At 40.2% G+C, this 21,197-nt stretch overlaps 2 protein-coding genes across 3 annotated transcripts; both read right to left on the bottom strand.

Annotated features, from left to right (window-relative positions):
• Window positions 1-1,191: 1,191 nt before the first annotated feature.
• Window positions 1,192-20,459, bottom strand: LOC132985469 (uncharacterized). Of its 2 annotated transcripts, XM_061052871.1 has the most exons (8): window positions 20,093-20,451; window positions 19,561-19,890; window positions 19,161-19,427; window positions 19,006-19,062; window positions 18,192-18,287; window positions 18,076-18,104; window positions 17,857-17,925; window positions 17,115-17,434 (listed from the first exon to the last, which is right to left on the bottom strand). In XM_061052871.1, exons 1-8 carry the CDS (start codon window positions 20,127-20,129, stop codon window positions 17,297-17,299), a joined length of 1,023 nt encoding a protein of 340 aa, XP_060908854.1. In that variant the 5' UTR covers window positions 20,130-20,451; the 3' UTR covers window positions 17,115-17,296. The 2 variants fall into 2 exon arrangements, with proteins under 2 accessions (XP_060908855.1, XP_060908854.1); XM_061052872.1 differs by lacking the exons at window positions 17,115-17,434; window positions 17,857-17,925; window positions 18,076-18,104; window positions 18,192-18,287; window positions 19,006-19,062 and adding exons at window positions 1,192-1,506; window positions 1,586-1,672; window positions 2,547-2,603 and having other exon boundaries at window positions 19,152-19,427; window positions 20,093-20,459.
• Window positions 11,096-13,414, bottom strand: LOC132984601 (tripartite motif-containing protein 16-like). Its single transcript, XM_061051450.1, has one exon. It carries the CDS (start codon window positions 13,410-13,412, stop codon window positions 11,658-11,660), a length of 1,755 nt encoding a protein of 584 aa, XP_060907433.1. The 5' UTR covers window positions 13,413-13,414; the 3' UTR covers window positions 11,096-11,657.
• Window positions 20,460-21,197: the final 738 nt, after the last annotated feature.

Below are 21,197 nucleotides of genomic sequence, written 5' to 3'. Positions count from 1 at the left end.
AAACAAAGTGGCACATGTGAGTGTATGTGCATGTGTGTGTGTGTGTGTGTATGTTTGTGTGTGTGTGTGTGAGAGAGAGAGAGAGAGAGAGAGAGAGAGAGAGAGAGAGTGAGTGAGAGAGTTAGGGAGGCAGAGAGAGAAAATGCACCATGTGGTGACATCACAAGGGAGCCATGTGGCTTGGCCTTTGAAGCAGATCTCTGATATAAGTTCAGTAGCTATTACTTAAACACAAGAAAGCCAGTGCCCAGACTTTGATTCAACAGCAGGTACATTGGTCTTTCTGATGGTGAAAGCAGTTAACTGAAAGTGAGCTAGCACAACAGTGAATAAATACACAGATAGGCGAACACACCGTTTCAGCAACAATAAAACAAATGCAGCAGTTTTGTTGATACCATAAATATGTTAAACAACATCTAGAGTGCGCCAGATCTTTTGGGGGTTCAGTGCTTTGCTCAAGGGCACCTCTGCAGTACTCAGGAAGTGACCTGACACCTCTCCAGCAACCAGACCAACTTCCATATTTTGATCCGCACTTGGACTAGAGCGGCTTTCCCGCATGTCATTCCCCACTCTATCTCTCTGCCTGATTTCTGACTCTATCCACTGTCCTGACTCACAAATCAAGTCATAAAAAGCCCCCCCCCCCATTAAAAAAAAGAAATCTGAAGTTGTTAAACTAGAAGAAACTTTGTAAGCTAAGGAAAAGCAGGGTCAGTACTGATGACACACCTGACGGGGGGGTGTGGTGGCTCTGTCTCTGTAATCTTCTTCAGCAGCACCTGCGGAGGAGCTGGCGGAAATTGGTTTTGAGTCGAAGAGACGCCACGAGGAAGAAGCGAGGACGCAGACACCTGAGAGACTGAATCTGAAGTAACGTTTGTTTTTGTTTCAACACTTCACGGGGTGAGTCACCTACACGCACCCCTCAAACAGACAGGACAGATGCACACACACTCAGGTAAGGCAGGATATACCCTCACGTTTACGCAACACGTAAGGAGAGGCGTTAAGTTACGGGCTCACTGGCCTTAGCGTCAGGCGCTAGGATAGCATTTAGTGGTGGGTTTGTGTAGCGGCGTAACACTGGGACGTCAGGGACGTCGGGTGGTGGTAGTGCAAAAAATAAATCTGAAGTTGTTAAACTAGAAGAAACGTTGTAAGCTAAAAAAACACTGAAAATTATCGTCTCTTTTCAGGTGATATTGATCCTGACGTTGTTGTTCACTGGAATCTGACAGAAGCATCATGACCTCCAGAGTTTTCATAGATTACTGAAGCTTCACCTTCATCATTTTCAACCTGTGAAAAGAAAAGGCTACAAACTTGATTTACTCAGATAAAGACACGATAATACATCTCTCTATCCTTCAGCCTCTTAGATTTAAACACTGTAGTTTTACTCTATATAAAGAACAGTTATCTCTGAAATATCAGAAAAACAAGCTGCTGATTATTTAGTTTTTTAACTCACAGCATTGTGATCCGTCTGCGTTTTGTTCTCTGTAAAGACAAAAGAGTAAAATTTAGTTTTCACATTGTAAACCAAGTCAAACTAATAACATTTTAAAAGGTTTCTCACCTTTAGTTCTCACCCATACGCTGATCGTCACAAAAATGATTATGAGTACTGCCAGTCCCACAGACACAATGATGAACCTGATCCAACCTGAAAATGAGAATAAAAACAAACAATCATTTAAACTGCAGTGATTGTTCAATTCAAAGTCAGGATCAACACTTTTAATGTTTTTACACGAGCTGAAGATAGTTCCAACGTGGGCAGACATCACAACTTAAACCTTACACCAAGCTCCTAGTAGGTTTAAAGTCCTCTGGTTGTCATGGTGTATCGTTTTAAGGCACAGTACGTAAATTCCGCCACCAGGGGGCTCTCAATCAAAACAATGACAAAAGATGAAGTTGAGGCTGGCAGAGAATCATGGGAGTCCTCTCTGCTTCCCCATTGTAATTTAGATATTTAAATGTAAACTTTCTAATAAAATTTGACATATTGTACGTTTATAAAGGTGACTTGGAGGTTGAGGAAGAGCAGAGGTTTTTACTGGCTGTTAAATTTGCAAAGACCCCTCAATCCTTGGATTAACGGCAGAGGCACAAAGACACACAGCACTAATGTTAAACACACACACACACAACCACACAGATACACAGACACAATCACACCAACGCAAACATGAGCACGCACACACACACAGACCACAAACACACACACTATAAAACAATTAATTACACTTTATTTCTTTAATTTGTTTTGTATTATATTTGAGATGTTTATTCATATTTATGATTAATTAATTAATTAATCCTCTTGTTAAAATATCTTTAGTAGTTATTATTTTTGTAGTATTTGTTCTTATAAGCCATGCAGATATTTTCACATTCATGCCAATAAAGCTGACTGAATTGAATTGAATTGAGAGCTTCACTGAACAAAGCAGTACAACATGATATAATTTACACCAGCCTGAGTGTGACATCACAGGAAAATGGCCGCTGTGTGAATGTGGTCTGTACTCTACCTGGTTTCTTCAGAGTTTCGTCCTCTGTTTTCTCTTTACCTCCTGCTGATGTGCTTCCTTTTCATTTGTTGAAGATGATATCAAGAAACAAAAATAAAGATGACATACATCCCTTTAACCAACTGGAGTCACACTGATAACAGAAGAAGTGTGTTTACTTGAAATAAAATGTAAATAACTGTACCTGTTTTCTCACATGATGACCCGGGGTCGACATTACACAGCAGTGTTTGTCCGATCCGGTCTGTCACGTTACAATACAGCAACTCCTCAATGTTTGACTTCTGAACTTCAGTTGTAAATGACACAGTAGCTGTACAGGTTAACTGTTGGTGTTGTGATATATCTGTCTCATCACCCTTATAATACCACTGCACTGTGTGGGCACAGTCTCCAAATCTGAACACAGAGCAGTAAAACCTGAAGGCATCGTCCGAGGTATCTGTTGAATATACTGTGAGAGAGAACACAAGAGTAAGTTTAACTTCCACACCTTGTTCATACATATTAAAATGTTTCAGGATATTATTCTGTTTAAATTGTAATGATTATGAGGCAACACTTACTGTCAATAACATTCAGCAACACACAAGTATCTGAAACTTGTTCTCCTGATCTGATCTGTTTGCAGGTGTAACGACCAACATCTTCACGTGTGACACTTTTAATAACCAGAGAACAATCCTCTGTAACATTTAGCCTCTTAGCTTTAGCTTTCTCATTTTTATTTATATTCCCGAGTGTAACCAGCTCTACTGCTGTGCTCCCACTATCACGACTGAAAAGCAAAGAAGTACTGTCACATTTCTGCTGATCTTTAATCACATTTCCACATGGCAAAGTGACATCATGTCCAAGTCTGACTGTGAGGGAGGCGGTATCATCTCCAGTTACAGCTGAAGAAGATCAAAGAGAAATATATAAAAAATAAGAACATGAATTTGTACTTTTTTATTTGTTTATAGTTTTGTAAGAGAATAAAAGTGCAACAAACAACAGAAATGAAGATATAGCTAAAGTTATAAAAAAGTGTCTGTTTTCATGAACTGCCGCTCCATGCACCGGCTCTCTTCTGACTCTCTCTCTAAGGCTCTGAAGTGCCCATGTTCAGAGTCCCCACGGGTGCCAAGTCTGATCTGATCGGTCGGCCTGTCGGCTCTGCCGTAATTGGTCAGTCACTCAGCACGGTTCTCAGAAATGTCACGCCCCTTTTACCATATTTGGGAATGCAGCCACTTTGGCTCTGTGGGGAGCAAAAACATTAGCACCTTAGCACTACTGTGTTACTGCAGGCTGCGGCATATCGTGGGCGTGCTACAGAAGTTAACGGGCGTGCAACATGAGCTGCTGGGCTTGCCACAATGAGCCAATGGGCTTAGATCAGGGATATCACACTGACAAGACGTCACACTGGCAATTTTTTTTCGAGGGGGGCTAGAACCGAGCGTTACATGCAGCTAATGCTACAGCTAACAGGAGGACGTAGGAGAAGCTGCGTTTCTGCGTACTTTGAATTTTTGCACATAGATGTGCCTAAACATGCACAGAACACTTGGAAAAAACACTGAAGAGCATATAAAACCAGAAAAAGAAGAATATGACCCCTTTAAGCTCCATATACAGCAGCTTGTAAAGAAGTTAATTTGTGTCTCTGTTTTAAATGTAAATTAGATTCTTAATCTCAATGAGTTGTCCCTAGTTAAGTACATTTTAAATGAATAAATGTACTTTTTATTTTCCTCACCTCCCCACTCATCATGACAAACAAGACTGCAACTCTGGAGAACTATTCTGATGAAAGTTTGCTCTTGGCTGATACTTAATGCTCACTATTGTTGTTTCTTTTTTTAATTGTTTCTCTCTTTGGTTTTGTCTTTGTTTTCAAATATTGTCTTGCAATTTAAAAAAAATGATAGAAACATCTGGACCGTGTCTTTATCCGTGTATGGTTTTGTATATTATTCTTACCTGTGAGAAGAAGCATCAGAATCCCAAATAGAGGCATTTTAATTCCTCTGATTCGACTGGTTTTGCTTCGTGTTGTCTTGTTCTCACGCCTTCAAAGACTCTGAAGAGTTACAGCTTTTACTTCCTCTTAGATCTGTAGTGACTTGAGTATTTTTCCCCCTATTCTTACTTCTTACTTGAAGATGTTTTGGTAGATAACTAAACAGCTAAAAAGCCAGATGAGATCCGATGTGGAAAAAATGACATGAGCTGCAGTCAGAGAAACCTCAAGTCAAACTGTGAACTTCAAAAATGGGTTGCATGTCAAACTCCTCGTCCACTAGACTGTGATGCTTCAGCCACAGAGAAAGAAAACAAGGTCAATCTGACACCCACAAAACAGAAGAAAAACCACAGGAAACAGACATAGACGGTACGAAACACTAAATATGAATACTTTGCCTGCACATACATATAAATTCACACTAAACACCTTAACATGCAAACATAATCTCATGTATATACATAAATAAATGCGTACAGATACATACTCATGCATACATGATATACGGATGAGCTTATTATGTATGTATGAATTAAGCATGTTCGAGCAGGGTGTTTATCTATCTCACATCAGTGGCAGCTCTGAATGATCTGGCTTCTGTGGTCAGAGTCACTGCAGGGCAGGAAGTGTAACTAGTCAAGCTTGTGAAGTTTCTCAACTCCAAGTAACAGAGGAACACCTTTTTGATTCAACGATAATCTTTTTATAAATATACATATTATTAATCTACATTATCAATTCAAACATCAATGTAGAATCAATTAAACTAATAAACAAAAATCTTTCAAACCTGTAGCCTGCCACCTCCTCTACTGGCAGAATGGGCCACTAAAAAAACATTGCTGTAAATGACTTATATCAAAGTAGCAAAAATTGCACTTTTGGGATTTGGGGTGGATCCTCATGGCACGAGGGAGCTGGAGGTGACCAGCGACTGTGTTGATTACCTTGGAGACTGGGAAGGGGCCAACGGATTGAGGAGCCTGTTTCTTTGATTCCACTCTGAGAGATAGCTCACATGTTGACAACCACACACACTGACAGTGTGATAATAACGGGGCACCACCCTGAAATCAGGGAACAATAACCAAATGAAACAAAATCTGTCTCAAATTGAATTAGTTGAATACCAATATTACTATTAGTTAATAAATACCTGTATTTAAATAAATGGAAGGCTCAAATCTGTACTCTAGCCCTCGCACCCAGCTTATATCACAATGCACATACACCAGTTATAACAGACAACTGCACTTTGAATTATAACAGAATTTATTTAATAAAGCAACAACAACTGCAATCAATGAAACTCAATGAAACAAATAAATATTATAAACTAAACTACAGCAAACAAAATATATACAAGCAAACAAAGGGGCACATGTGAGTGTATGTGCATTTGTGTGTGTGTGTGTGTGTGTGTGTGTGTGTGTGTGTGTGTGAGAGAGAGAGAGAGAGAGAGAGAGAGAGTGAGAGAGTTAGGGAGGCAGAGAGAGAAAATGCACAATGTGGTGACATCACAAGGGAGCCATGTGGCTTGGCCTTTGAAGCAGATCTCTGATATAAGTTCAGTAGCTATTACTTAAACACAAGAAAGCCAGTGCCCAGACTTTGATTCAACAGCAGGTACATTGGTCTTTCTGATGGTGAAAGCAGTTAACTGAAAGTGAGCTAGCACAACAGTGAATAAATACACAGATAGGCGAACACACCGTTTCAGCAACAATAAAACAAATGCAGCAGTTTTGTTGATACCATAAATATTTTAAACAACATCTAGAGTGCACCAGATCTTTTGGTTCAGTGCTTTGTTCAAGGGCACCTCTGCAGTACTCAGGAAGTGACCTGACACCTGTCCAACAACCAGACCAACTTCCATATTTACCATAGGTGGTAGCAGAGAGTCTTGAGTCTTAAACCTGACCACTCCCCTCCTTCATCATGCATTGATGCTTTGAGCTGGTTAAAGCTCCTGTGAGGAGATTTTAGTTGATGAATAGAAATGAAAACAGAAACCTTTTAATAAGCTAAAGAAAAAAATCTAACAAGACCTTGAACATAAAGATTGATTGTCTTGTAATTACATTATGTCTGAAGTATTTTAATTACAATAGTGGAAGTGTTGCACCTCTGTGGCAGGTTATAAAGGTATTTTGTTTGGCAAAATAATTCAAACATATCAGTAGCACAGAATCAGAAGTACTTTATTAATCCCAGGAGGAGATTATCTTGTTACAGTTTCTCTTGCCGATCATTGGTAGTCTTGATTTAAAATCTGGAGTCCACCCGGTCTGAGGCCGATACAAGACCGGGTAAAAATGCTTTAGATTCAGAGACGATAGCGAGACCTTCAAAAAGTGGTCTGATACGAGACAGGTCTTGAGACTAAGACCAATTTCGATCACTGCAACACTGCTAACATATCCACAAAAGTCTCCAAGGTGAATGAAAACATGAAAATAATAATAATAATGATAATAATCTAAAAACAAGTTACAAATTGCTTTACAAGGACAGCAAATATAAAAACATTCAGGTCATAGAATAAAAAATCACTTTTAAAAGAACTGTAAAATACATACAATTCTTTTAAAGGAATTCTAAAAAGTGAAAATAGTAACAATTTAAAATCAACAAAAATCAGGAAAGGTTCGCCGGAAAAAGTGTGTCTTAAGAAGAAGAGACTTAAAAGAGATGAGTGATTCTGCCGACCGGATCTCCTCGGGCAGGTCGATACTCTATCCCCTTTTGTTTTTAATGTTGTATTTGGAACCACCAGGAGACCTCTGCCCGAGGATCTCAATGTGCTGCGTGGGTTTGTAAGGTAGTAAAAGGTCTGATAAACAGCTGGGGGAAAGGCCATGGAGAGCTTTAAAAGTAATCAGTAAAATCTTAAAATCAATTCTAAAACACACAGGGAGCCAGTGTAGAGATGTTAAAACAGGAGTGATGTGCTCATGCTTTCTGGTTCTAGTTAAAAGTCTGGCAGCTGAGTTCTGTACCAACTGCAGTCCATGGATAGATTTCTTTGTTCAGGCAAGTAAAAAGGCTTTTACAAAAGTCAAGACGTGATGAGATAAAAGCATGTAAAATCATCTCTGTGTCTTTAACAGTTCAAATCTAAAACATTTTAGAAATATTTCTGAGCTGATAAAAACAAGACTGTACAAGCTTTGTTGTGTGCTGCTCAAAATGTAAGTTGCTGTCAAACCAGACACCCAGATGTTTTGCAGCAGGTTTGATGTGGTCTACTAGGGTACCAGCAGATGGCAGTACTTGCTTAGTCAGGTGCTGTGGTCCAATTAAAATGATCTCAGCCTTGCTGGAATTTAAATACATTCTAACAAATATATACATCAAATATAAAATAACATGGAAATAATAGAATAAGCAATAAGTACCAAGTGAGAGTATGAAACTCTTCTCTTAAGATATACATATGATATCAGATTAATGACATGATAACTATCCGTTTGTCTCTCCATTGTTTGGTTTGTTGATGGTGGCATAGAGGCCGCTGGGATCAACGGAGGCTTCAGCATCAGGGGAGGAAACTTTCACAGTGCTGTACGTCACACCTTCACCTTCATCGTCATCATCAGCCTTATGGATACGAGAATCAGCAGGAAACATATCAGAACAGGACATGACTCAGCATATTTCAACACATTGAAATTAAGATGCAAGCAACAAAAAAAGCAGGATCCTGAGGCCAAACAAAACACAAAAATCACTTTACAATAACAAACTCATAACGTGGTTTAAAACATGCATACACCCTAAATATAGAGTTTCTTTATAAATGATCAATAATGGATCCAAATGACCCAACAGTTATTTATCTTACACATTAACACATCCTGAGGGAACAAGTTAAGATACTAGTCTTTTGGGAACAACTATCTTGTGGGCATAAATCAATCATTTTGTAGATACAAGGTTTTATCTTTGGCACACATGATATTCATCTTTCAGTCACAGCTTTCTTTTTTATTAAGATTTATTTTTTGAGCTTTTAGCCTTCATTTGATAGGACAGTGGATAGAGTAGGAACTTGTGGAGAGAGAGTGGAGAAGACATGCAGGAAAGGAGCCGCAGGTCAGACTTGAACCTGGACTAAAGCCTCCGTACATGGGGCACGACCTAACCGCTAGGCCACCATCTCCCCATAAGTTGTTTTGTTTGTCAGACAAGATATTTATACTTTGGGAACTAGTTATTAATCTTGTGATAATTGAATACCTTGTGTGCACAATATCATTATGTTGTGGGAACAGGATGAATATATTTTGGGAACAAGTTATTATCCCTCCCCTGTGACCTTTCACCCCCAAGCTTAAAATGTCAGGAGTTCATATCTGAAAGGAGCCTTCAGCTAGCGCTCCTGCTTGGCCTCAGCATGTTAGCTTTGTTATTTTGGTTAGCATGCTACATGAAGCATTTAGCTCGATATAAATGAACAGTTGTGTGTCCAATCAGAGCGCTTACCTTGGCTTTGCTGTGACATTTCTTGGTGTAGCTGACGGAGGCGTAAGCCACACCTTCTTCAGGATCCTCCTACGCAGTGAACACAACACACATTAATGATGAATCAGAAAGAAGGGAGAATTTTAGCTTTGTTGTGTTATTCCACTTTTCTTTTCTCTGTTGGGGAAGTTAGACACTGCTTGTAGATTTAAAAATGTAACTGTCTCATTATGTTACAAGTATGATTAAAAAAGAAAAGTGGGTGTAAAGGCCTTTGCACAGAGGCCATTTTTTTCAGATCCATTAAAAAAACTTTACTCACAGACACCTTGCACACTGAGTCCGCTGTGTTTATTTTCCATTAATTTGCATATCAGACAAAATGTCTCGTGCTCATCATGCAGAGGGATCAACCTGATAACTTCATTTATTGGCTCTTTCACTAAATGTATAAAAAGGAGCGTTTTGACCTGTTGAAAAGGAGCTCCAGGTGTATTTCAGGATAACAGTGGTCCAGATTGATATGCTGCTCTCTAGAACCTCTCATTAAAGAGGACATATGATCCCCCTCCTCCACCTTTTCAAACAGTCCCCTCCTCCACCTTTTCAAACAGTCCCCTCCTACACTTTTTCTAACAGTCCCCCTCTCCACCTTTTCAAACAGTCACCTCCTCCACCTTTACAAACAGTCCCCTCCTCCACCTTTTCAAACAGTCCCCTCCTCCACCTTTTCAAACAGTCCCCTCCTCCACCTTTTCAAACAGTCCCCTCCTCCACCTTTTCTAACAGTCCCCCTCCTCCACCTTTTCAAACAGTCCCCTCCTCCACCTTTTCTAACAGCCCCTTCCTCCACCTTTACAAACAGTCCCCTCCTCCACCTTTTCAAACAGCCCCTTCCTCCACCTTTTCAAACAGCCCCCTCCTCCACCTTTACAAACAGTCCCCTCCTCCACCTTTACAAACAGTCCCCCTCCTCCACCTTTACAAACAGTCCCCCTCCTCCTAAACCCTATAAAAATGGCCGACCTGTTCAAAAGTTTAGTTCTAGTCTGGAGGTGGAGTCCATGGGTGGAGATACCAGGGGAGGGGAGGGCTGTAAGGTTTAGTTTTTACAGTGTAATAATATGTGTTTAACTGTTTCAGGAGCGCCACACTCACACAGCCCACTGGGATGTTTTCCTATAGTGTGTAAATATTGGTTTAACCCACAGTGACCCAGCCTCAGTCGAGTTATTTTAACTTTCCAGAATAACTGACAGACTTCCTAATCAAAGGTTGTGGATTAAAATAATGTCTGCCTCTTTTTTTCCTTCTCCCAAAGTTTCTTTCCACTCCCACTCAAGACCTTCTTTGATTCTACTTCTGTATTCAGTTTTTCCAAACGGTACCTTTACATCTATATTAATTAGATTTAAAGCTGATTTTGCAATTGAATACTTCTTCTTCTTCTTCTTCTTCTTCTTCTTTTGCAGCTGACATCAGAAAAGTGTCATTACTGCCATCTGCTGGATTTAAATATCCCTCAACAGACCTGTTCTCAAAAGAGATTTAAACAAGCATCTTCAGCCTCTCCCTCTTTCACCACCCTCCAAAATACTTTTCTCTTCTTACAAGTCCCTCTCTCTCTCCATTTCTGACTTCATGTTCTGTCCATGTGTTACATACTTCCTACATTTAGTAAGTACATGTTCACCTGCTTCTGCTTGATTGCATACCTCACAAAGAGCAGATGAATGTTTTCCAGTGATATGCAGAGTACTTAACCTGGTCATTACTCCTCTCTTCTGTAGCTCCTCCCCCTTTATTTGACTTCATCTATTTCCTGCTGAACTTCCTGAATACAGAAGCTCAGCAGGTACAAACAGTAGCAGGTTTTTTTTTTGTTCTCTTGAACGTTTGCAATGAAGACCAGAAGAAAACATTTAGTTCATGTGAGTTTATTCAGGATGTGAAAATTCAGTTTGTTCAAACATCAAATCAGTAAAGTGTGTTCAATCATTTCATGAACACATTCACTTCATCCACACAATCACTTTGTTTGATCAGAATCTCCACTCACAGAAAACAATGATTTATCTCCTTATTGATTTAATCAGGAGGATTACATTTTTAAAACACCTCAGAGGACATTTTTACATCACTTTGAATATGAACAACAACATTTATTCTGACTAACTCATTTCTTTAAGTCTGATTTTATAGATTTTCTACAAATGTACAAAGTGGTGAGAAGAGAAAATCAGCATGAAAGAAAAGTTTGCTGCTCTCTCTCTCTCTCTCTTCAGACTCCTGAATCAGAACAGAAACAACAGAAAATATAAATGTATGAAAACAAATAATCAAACATGGAGAGAGGAGAGAAGTTGATATTTATCACTCAGAGAAATGTCAGTTCAGGTGAACAAAAGTCATCCTGAGCAGTGAAAGAGTCCACGGCTAAACAGACACAGGAAGGAGTTTCACTTAAAGACACTCAAACATTTACAGAACAGACGAGAAGAGGTCAAAGTACCGCCCATAAAGTTTGATTGACATGTGACCACGATCAGATCTCAGCAACAAGCGTGGATAAAAATCAAGTTGAAGATTTAAAACACAGCAAGTTAAACATCTGTCTCGTTAATGACTTCTGTCTATTTCAGTTTACACAACTCAGCAGAGTCTCCAAAACACCAGAGTCCAGCATGTAGAGGCTGAGTGAATGTGGTCTGGACTCTGTGGAGGAGAGTCATGGTTTCAGAGATGCTGTAGAAGGACAGAATACGTGCTCTGTGATCCAGGTACACTCCTACTCTGGAGGACTGAGGACCTGAGACAGGAGTGCTGACATTGTTGTAACAAAAGTTATAACTGTTGTTGTTACAATCTAACGCCCAAGATTTGTCATTACGTCCAAATATACACTCATTCAATCTCCCTGCTCTGCTGATATTCTTGTATGTGACTGCTACAGAAACTATTCCTCTCTTCTTCACTTCCCAGTAACAACGTCCAGTCAGACTCTCTTTACTCAGGACCTGCCAACACAAACCAGTGAATCTGTCTGGGTGACTAGAATAAGGATCGGTCTGACCTGTAAATGTTACTTTTCTGTTCCCATCAGATAATAACAGCTGTGTGTGTGCTGTGTTTGGATCCAGTGTGATGTCACATGAATATTTTAAGAACTCAGCTCTGGTCTTGGGCTCTGGTTCTGGTTCTGGCAGTAAAACATCCACTTCAGTCACTGTCTGTGAGATGTTTGTCCATTTCTCTCTCAGGACGTCCTGTAGTTTATCTCTGACTTCTGACACAGCCGCTGTCACGTCCTCAAAGTACCTCAGAGGACGGATCTTGATGCTGGATGAGTGTGTAGATTCACTGAGTGGTGACAGTGAGGGGTAGTCGTGTAGAAACTGGTTGTGGTCCTGTGTGTGTGACAGCTTCTTCATCTCAGCGTCTCTCCTCTTCAGCTCAGTGATCTCCTGCTCCAGCTTCTCCTGAAGCTCTCTGACTCGACTCACTTCAGTTTGCTGCTGGGATCTGACCTGCTGCTTCACATCAGAGCGTCTTTTCTCCATGAGACGGATCAGCTCAGTGAACATCTTCTCACTGTTCCCCACTGTTTTATCAGCGGAGCCATTGATAGCCTCCACCTCCTGTTGGAGCAGCTTCACATCTTTCTCTCTGTCCTGGATTCTCTGCTGGATGTTTTGTCGACTCACCTCCAGCTCTCTCTGCTTCTCGTTCCTTTCTGCTGCAGCTGAGACTGTGTCATGACCTTTGTGTTCATCCATTAAACAGAGATAACAGATAGACTGCTGATCAGTGCAGCAGAATATCTTCATCACCTCATCATGACGAGAGCAGACGTTCTCCTGGAGCTTCTTGGAGGGCTCCACCAGCTTGTGTTTTGTATAGGCAGCTATTTCATAATGAGGCTGGAGGTGTTTCTCACAAAATGAGATCAAACAGAAGAGACAGGACTTACAGGCTTTCAGTTTTCTCCCGGTGCAGACATCACAGGCCACATCTTCAGATCCAGCATAGCAGTGATCAGCAGGAGCAGCTTGGAGTCCAGACTTCTTCAGCTCCTCCACTAAATCTGCCAACATGGTGTTTTTCCTCAGGTCAGGCCTCGCTGTGAAGGTCTGTCTACACTGAGGGCAGCTGTAGACTGTCTTCTCATCCTCTGTATCCCAGTGGCTTTTAATACACTTCATGCAGTAACTGTGTCCACAGGTAAGAGTCCCCGGATCCTTCAGGAGATCCAGACAGATCGAACAAGAGAAGGTTTCCCGGTCCAGCTGAACTCCTTTCTGTGCCATTTCTCCTCTCGGTAACAACGACTGTCTGAGATTCACTTCCTCATAACTGAAAACAAGTTTCACCTCTGATCTACAAAGCATGTGTCTGTGCATGTGACTGTGCAGCTCTTGTTGGTTCCACCCATCCTCAAACTGTAGATCTAAAGGGGAGGGAACCATGAAGTATGAGGACAGAGTGCAGCAGGCTGTGTTTGAGAGCAGGAAGAAGAGGGAGGGCTGATCGAACTATGATTCATTCCAGGAAGAGGAGCGGTTTGAGAGAGATACTTGTTTACAACAGGGAACATTTCTCTTTTAAAAACACTTCTCCTTTCAGATTTTAGAAAAGGTGTCACACTCACTTTATTTCAAAATAAAAGCAGGGTTGAATATAAACATCAAGTAAAGTATACTCTCAGTATAAGGAGGTACAAAACTTCTAAATATTGTAGAATGATCGAGGGTCGAGTTACTTTTACCACACAGGTTTATTGTAGGTGATCAACATACAGCTCCATTTTCAGGAGAGAAAATAACGCAGTGCAAAAGCATGTTCTGTCTGTCGTAAAGCAGTCTAGTGCCGTAAACATAACGCTGTCGTAACAACTCCTGTAACAGTCTTTAACTTGGAGTACTGTCATCTACATGCAGATGTGACAAATACAAGCCGTAAAGGGAGGTAGTTATACACACATCAAGTAGGAGCAGGGCAGTTATAAACCAGCAAACTGAGGAAGAATGATTATAGTTACCAGTTTGAGTCAAAGGTCTGTATTAAACTCAGACATTTCTGTCAACACTTTTTTTTTCTGAATTGACAAAAACCAAAAACATTAAAGAGGACATATGATCCCCCTCCTCCACCTTTTCAAACAGTCTCCTCCTCCACCTTTTCAAACAGTCCCCTCCTCCACCTTTTCAAACAGTCCCCCTGTGGTCTAAATGAAACATCTGTACTGTGCTTTGCTCAAAATATAACATGAATCAAGCACCAGAGGAGGTTTATGACCCTGTATAAACCAGCTCTCTCAGAACGCTCCGTTTTGGTGTGTGTGTCTCTTTAAATGCAATGAACCCCCCTGAGTTTTCCCCGTAGACATCACTCCTCTGTAGAGAGAATAAAAATGGAGGACCTGCTAAAAAGTTTTGTTCTAGTCTGGAGGTGTAGTCAATGGGTGGAGATACCAGGGGAGGGGAGGGGATTTTTTTTTACCAGAATCCCACTGTGACATCACAAGGAGAGCACATTTGAAACAGAGCATTTTTCTCTGTGTTGTAAGACTTATGCAGACCACAAACAAAGGACTGGATGGGTTTATTTCACATGTTGTGGGTCAGTAGACTCTCAGGTTACACAGATATATGTTCAGAAACACTGTAGAAGAGGATTTTTCAGAATATGTCCCCTTTAAAAAGAAGACCACGAAGGAACGATGCACACAGATTGAACCTCTTCCAAATTAAATAACAATGGACGAAGGGTTCGGAGTCAGTGTGCAAAGATTATTGACACAACATGAGATCCTGTTTCTTATTTACAGTAAAAGCACAAATTTGTTTTTGCTAGTAGTGATGATGATGATGGTGGCAATAATAATGTTGATGATGTGGAAGAATATTATAATCATTGCTGACGTAATTTATTCATTCATTTTTTATCATTATTATTATAACAATGTAATAAAATATATATATATAATTAATTTCATTTTTTTGACCAGAAAGCCTTTTAAACAAAAAAAAAGGCGAGATTTCTCTCACACACCCCTGAGGCCGGGGGCGAGGGAGAACTGTTTTGGTCAGAGGAAGTGGCGGGACGTCAATACAATCGCTTTACCAGCTGATCCCTCCTGCACGGACTATAGCTCAGAATCCACAACACGTCGGCGCCTGTCCTAGGGGGGATTTTGGCTTCAATTTTGTTTAAAATAAGGAGGCGGAGACACTCAATGGTGGAAGACAACTCGTGTAAAACTCTTCTAAACAGTCATCGTAACAAACATGATGATGTACTTACTGGTAACAACAGTCACATCAACCACAGCTTCTCCGTCTTGTCGTTGTCCCAGTTTTTCCTGAATGCAGAAGTATCGACCAAAATCCTCCTTTGTGGCGTTCGTCATCACCAGAGAACAGTTTGCTGTGATTCTTAGTCTGTCTGGTTTGTCTGTACGTTTAATAATCCGCCCATCCTTTAACTAAGTCTACTGCAGCCGTCTTAGCTAACTGACTGAAGCTCCATGTCATGCTGTCACAGTTATCATGATCGCTGAGGACATTTTCACAAGGCAGAGTGACTTCATCTCCATCTCGGACTAAGATGGTTTCTGCTGTAAAAGAAACATGAATAGGGATTATTTTACACAACACCATTCGTTTTAAAGTCCATAGAACTTTTTTTTCAAAGCAACAATGCTCATAAAACAGCTTAATATTCAAACTAATACATCTTGTAGAGGGATATGTGTCCTTACCTGTAACCTGAAGCACCAGAAAAACTAATAAAAACATCTGAAACCCTCTCGATTCAACCATCATTCTGTTTAATCTTTGTTTTCTCATGTCTCTCTAGGTTTCATACTCCTCTCTCTAGCCGTACTCATTCATAAATGTAACACTGCATGTACGTGCCTCCTGAAAGTTTCACTTCCTCATGGTGACTTTGGGTCTTTTCTCTTCTTTTTAAATGATGGCAGAGTGCATCCTCTCTGACTTAAAACCACATGTCAGAGGAGTCACCAACAAGTCAACGCTGTGACATGAGCTGGGAATAGATTTCTATGCAAGCCCTGAGAGGCCAGTGGTTTTCTCGTCCTTTTAAATAAACCTTTAAATATACAAAACTGGTAAAATTATGTTTTAACAGGCGTCAAAAAAATCACCTAAAAAATACGAGAAAAACTTCAAGATTATATTTTTTTTTCTTTAAAGGTGACATATCCTCCTCTTCAACAAGTTTAAATAAGTCTCAGAGCTCACCAAAACATGTGTGTGAAGTTTCTTGTTCTAAATCCACTCTGATCCTGTATTTGATCATGTCTATAAACCCCTCTATTTCAGCCCTGCGAAGAACAGGCTGTTTCTGTGTCTGTACCTTTAAATATTTAAATGAGCTGTGTCTGACCACACCCCCTCTCTGGAAGGGCTTGGGTGTACTCGGTCTTTCTCGCTCTATGTCCTATTGTTTACGGTGAGAAGGCAGACTCAGAGGGCAGAACAAACACCTAGCTGTGGGAGTGTCACCCACCTGGGGGAGGGGCTACTGCCCTTTGTGATGTCATGAAGGGAAAATCTCCAAACGGCCTGTTTGAGCACACATTTTCTGTTGTGCGTGGGTCTGTGGGTGAAAAATCGGTCCTACAATTGTCTAGTGTGTATCCAACCTAAAGATAAGATATTATTGATCACCCATTGGGGTAAATGTGTTCGTAAAGCAGGTCATCATTTCTTTCTGTTGTAGCTGTATGAAGAAGTCAGAGGGCGTTTTAATGGCGGGATACTTCCATCTGTTACACCTTGCTTGAAATGAGTCCAGTGTTGACGACCTCGTTCAAAAGGTGACTTTACATTTCCCACAGAAGTAAATGAAACATAAATCCATTGTGGTTTTCTCAGTTTTCAGTTTAGTGTGACTCTTTTTTTAACTTCAGTGTCGATAACGGATGTCACAAACCACTTCCTCTCATCCTCTCCAGCCACCTCTTTTATTTCCTACATGCTCAAATGAATGCATTTGAAACAAATACAGGTAATACAATGATAATTTACACCAATAAAGAATACATCTTATCAACTTTTTAACTATTCACACATCTATTTGATGTTCATATGTGTGTAGAAACTCTACAAGAACTCTGAGAAAGTATCCACAAAATGCACAAAACACAACGAGAGAGTAATGATGATTAAATTAAAGATACATGTAAGAGGTGCAGGGGGAGGAGTCACATTCATTGGTCTATCAAGATTAGTGACATGAGCTGTAACTATCCTGTTGTCTCTCTCTTGTTTGGTTTGTTGACGGTGGCGTACAGGCTGCTGGGGTCAACAGAGGCTTCAGTGTCAGAGGAGGGGACTCTCACAGTGCTGTACGTCACACCTTCACCTTCAGCATCTCCATCAGCCTTCAAAACAAAGAAAGTCCACCAAAGGGATCATTTTTTATCTTGTTGATCATCTTGTCTGACAGGAGAATTATTTCTGTGGAAACTAGTTATCTTGCATCCTGTTATCTCGTGTTGCAAATGAACACAAGATAACATCTGCCATCAAAGTTTCCCAGCAGTCTCAGCTGCACTTTGTGTTCAGAGCTAATTAGCTTACTATATGTGAATTAGGACAGAGCCAATCAAAGTTTAATCAACCCCTGACCACCCCTCTGGACACAGCCCTGACTGTATGTGAGCATGCTGCCGATGCTAAATTTGAATAACACTTATGACGCACTTATCAGTATGTCAACATTTTTATTTTGAGTGTGCTTTAATAGCATGCTACAGGATGTTGTGTAAAGTCTAGTTATGGTGTAACCAATCACTGAGCTTACCTGAGCTCTACTGTTGCCCTTCTTGGTGTAGCTGATGGAGGCGTAGGCAACAACATCTTCATGCTCCGCCTACACAGCGAAGACAACACACAGTAATGACCGTGTCACCCCAAAAAATCCTAATCTATGATTGGCTATTTTCCCTGTCAGAGGCGGGACTAATGTTAAAAATATGTTTAAATGTCTGTTAAACATTTGATCATTAAGGTTATAACTCACAATGTTTTTGTCCGTCTGTGTTTTGTTCCCTGAAAAGTCAAAAGAGAGAAGACAGTGAATTACAGGTTTATGAAAGTGACTGCATGCATAACAGTTGTATCTGTAAACGCTCTCACCTTTAGTTCTCTTCCGTCTCATGAATGCCACAACAACTATTAAGATGATTAAGAAGGCTGCTAAACCAGCGGCCACAATCACATATGGCAACCAATCTGAAAGGATAAAAACATTGAAGTATTTTTGAAGTGTAGCTTACATGTGAAAAGTTACATTTTTATAGAAGTCTCTGTAACAAGCAGTGGTTTGCTAGTTTCTATCATAGACTGTAAATATTAATGGACAAAGCCTGAGTGACGTCACCCGTCTGTTCCTGCAGGGGGCTCTAGAGGCTCATCAGCAGCAGCCACCATGTTGGAAATGCTGTCTCAGTCTAACTTTCATTCAACCTAACGACAGGCTGAGAGCTGGAGCTGAGGCGGGTTTTAAACCTCTTGATGAAACATTACATCACGCCCACCTGTCAATCAGGTCAGCTACGCCCCTAACTATGGATAACGCATATCTTTCATAAAATCAAAACAGAGTCGTCTTAAAACAATTCACCCCTCGTACAGTGTTTTCCAGTGATGACAATAACTAATCAGACATATTTTAGTTTTCTTGTCTGTAAACATGTTGATTTCTGCTGTAAAAACTGCTGTTTTTGCCTGTTTATGTGACTTCAGGTGTTCCTGGGGCCAGCCTCAAGCGGACTCTTGAGGAAATGCAGGATTTTGCACTTCCGCATTGACTGGAGGTTGCTGCTTGGTTTCTATAGACTCAAATATATTCCACTCATACTGTCTGTGGATTAAAGACGATTATCCAGATGTTTCACATGTTAGACTTCACAATGAGAAAGAAAGTCTTAAAGAAAACTTATTTTTTTACCTGGTTTGTCATCCTCTTTCATTTCATCTCCTTCTGTTGATGTGCTTCCTTTTGTGTCTTTTGAATGTGAGATAAATAAACAAAGCAGAAGACATGATGATAAAACAGAGTTCAGCACTTTAACTACATAATTAATCAAGTAAAACCAGACGTACCTGTTTTCTCACAGGAGGACTTAGAGAAGGCATTACACAGCAGTGTTTGTCCACTCTTATTGTCTGTTACTTTACAAAACAGCAACTCATTAAAGTTTGACTTCTGAACAACATGAAGACTTTTAAATGACACAGTAGCTGTACAGATTAACTGTTGGTGTTGTGATATATCTGTCTCATCACCCTTATAATACCACTGCACTGTGTGGGCACAGTCTCCATATCTGAACACAGAGCAGTAAAACCTGAAGGCATCGTCCGAGGTATCTGGTGAAGATATTGTGAGAGAGAACACAAGAGTAAATTTAACTTCCACACTTTTTTATAGACTTATTCCAATGTTTCAGGATAATGTTTCAACAAGAGAATCTGAGATGAAAATATTCAAATCAACACTTACTGTTAATAACATTCAGCAACACACGAGCTTCTGAAACTTGTTCTCCTGATCTGAACTGTCTGCAGGTGTAACGACCAACATCTTCACGTGTGACACTTTTAATAACCAGAGAACAATCCTCTGCAACATTTAGCCTCTTAGCTTTAGCTTTCTCATTTTTATTTATATTCCCGAGTGTAACCAGCTCTACTGCTGTGCTCCCACTATCACGACTGAAAAGCCAAGAAGTACTGTCACATTTCTGCTGATCTTTAATCACATTTCCACATGGCAAAGTGACATCATGTCCATGTCTGACTGTGAGGGAGGCAGTATCATCTCCAGTTACAGCTGAAGAAGATCAAAGAGAAATATATTTTTTAAATCAATAAATAGTCATTTCTTTGTTAATTGTTAATAGTTTTGTAAGAAGAAGCAAAAAGAGAGAGCAAACTTAAGTATCTGACTGAAATCAATGTCATCCATTAAAATAGGTTAAAAACATCTGCAGTGTATCTTATTGGTGGATGTGTTTTTTTTAGTAAATTCTTACCTGTAAACAGAAGCATCAGTATCACAGATAAAGACATTTTAATCCTTCTGAAGTGACGGATCTCGCTTCGTGCTCTCTCTCGTTCTCACACCCTTTACTCTCAAACACTCTAAATAGAGAGTTACAGCTTTAACTTCTCTTTTTTTACTTCCTCTGAGCAACTTCAGTCTTTTTTTTCCCCTCATCTTGTTATTCTCTCTTGAACTCTGGAAAACAGGGCAGCTGTGACTCGGCCTGATCGTACGTCAAATATCAACAAGAAAACCCTTAAAGGACAAAATGTAAGAGTCTTCACAGTGTAATAAACATAAAAATCATTGCCCAACACGGATGTGAAGCCCCCGGCTCATGGCGCTGTATGGTGACCAATGGGAGGGGTGATATCTTTAGCGGTTTGAGAAACGTTTGTTCCTCATTGTGACTCGTTTTTTTTTCTTTTTGAGAACTCATGAGAAAAGGTTTCAGAGTTGGTACAGTGTTGGTACATGAGCTATGTCTAAAGTTTAAAGGGTTGCATCCTTCTGAGGGCGCATTTGGGATGACACAATCCGATGGTGGAGGCTGTGACCACATTACCCCTGGCCACCACAACCTCCACTGGCTCCCGTTTCCCCAACAAATGGAGTTCAAAGTCCTTCTCCTGACCTTCAAACAACCTGGGACATTGTTTTAATTTTTGTGTTTCCTCAGCTTGTTTTTGTCTGAATGTAAATCTGTAAAGTGTCTTTAAGTGTTTTGAAAAGCGCTACATAAATATAATGTAGTATTATCAGCATTATTATAAGTATCTCTGACTGTTGTTACAATTTGTACTGCACCTTTGACTTCTCTTCAACACAGGAGATCAGAGCTTCTTGGGCTGCAGGAAAAATGTGCTCATAACAGCATTTCAGGTCTCCATCCAGCAGGTGGTAGCAGAGAGTCTTGAGTCTTAAACCTGACCACTCCCCTCCTTCACCATGCATTGATGCTTTGAGCTGGTTAAAGCTCCTTTTTTAGTTGATGAATAGAAATGAAAACAGAAACCTTTTAATAAGCTAAAGAAAAAAATCTAACAAGACCTTAAACATAAAGATTGATTGTCTTGTAATTACATTATGTCTGA

Source organism: Labrus mixtus, chromosome 12, assembly GCF_963584025.1.
Source record: "Labrus mixtus chromosome 12, fLabMix1.1, whole genome shotgun sequence".
NCBI classification, from domain to species: Eukaryota; Metazoa; Chordata; class Actinopteri; order Labriformes; family Labridae; genus Labrus; species Labrus mixtus.
Note: the sequence above shows the minus strand (reverse complement) of the source record. Positions and strands in the feature narration are given on the sequence as shown.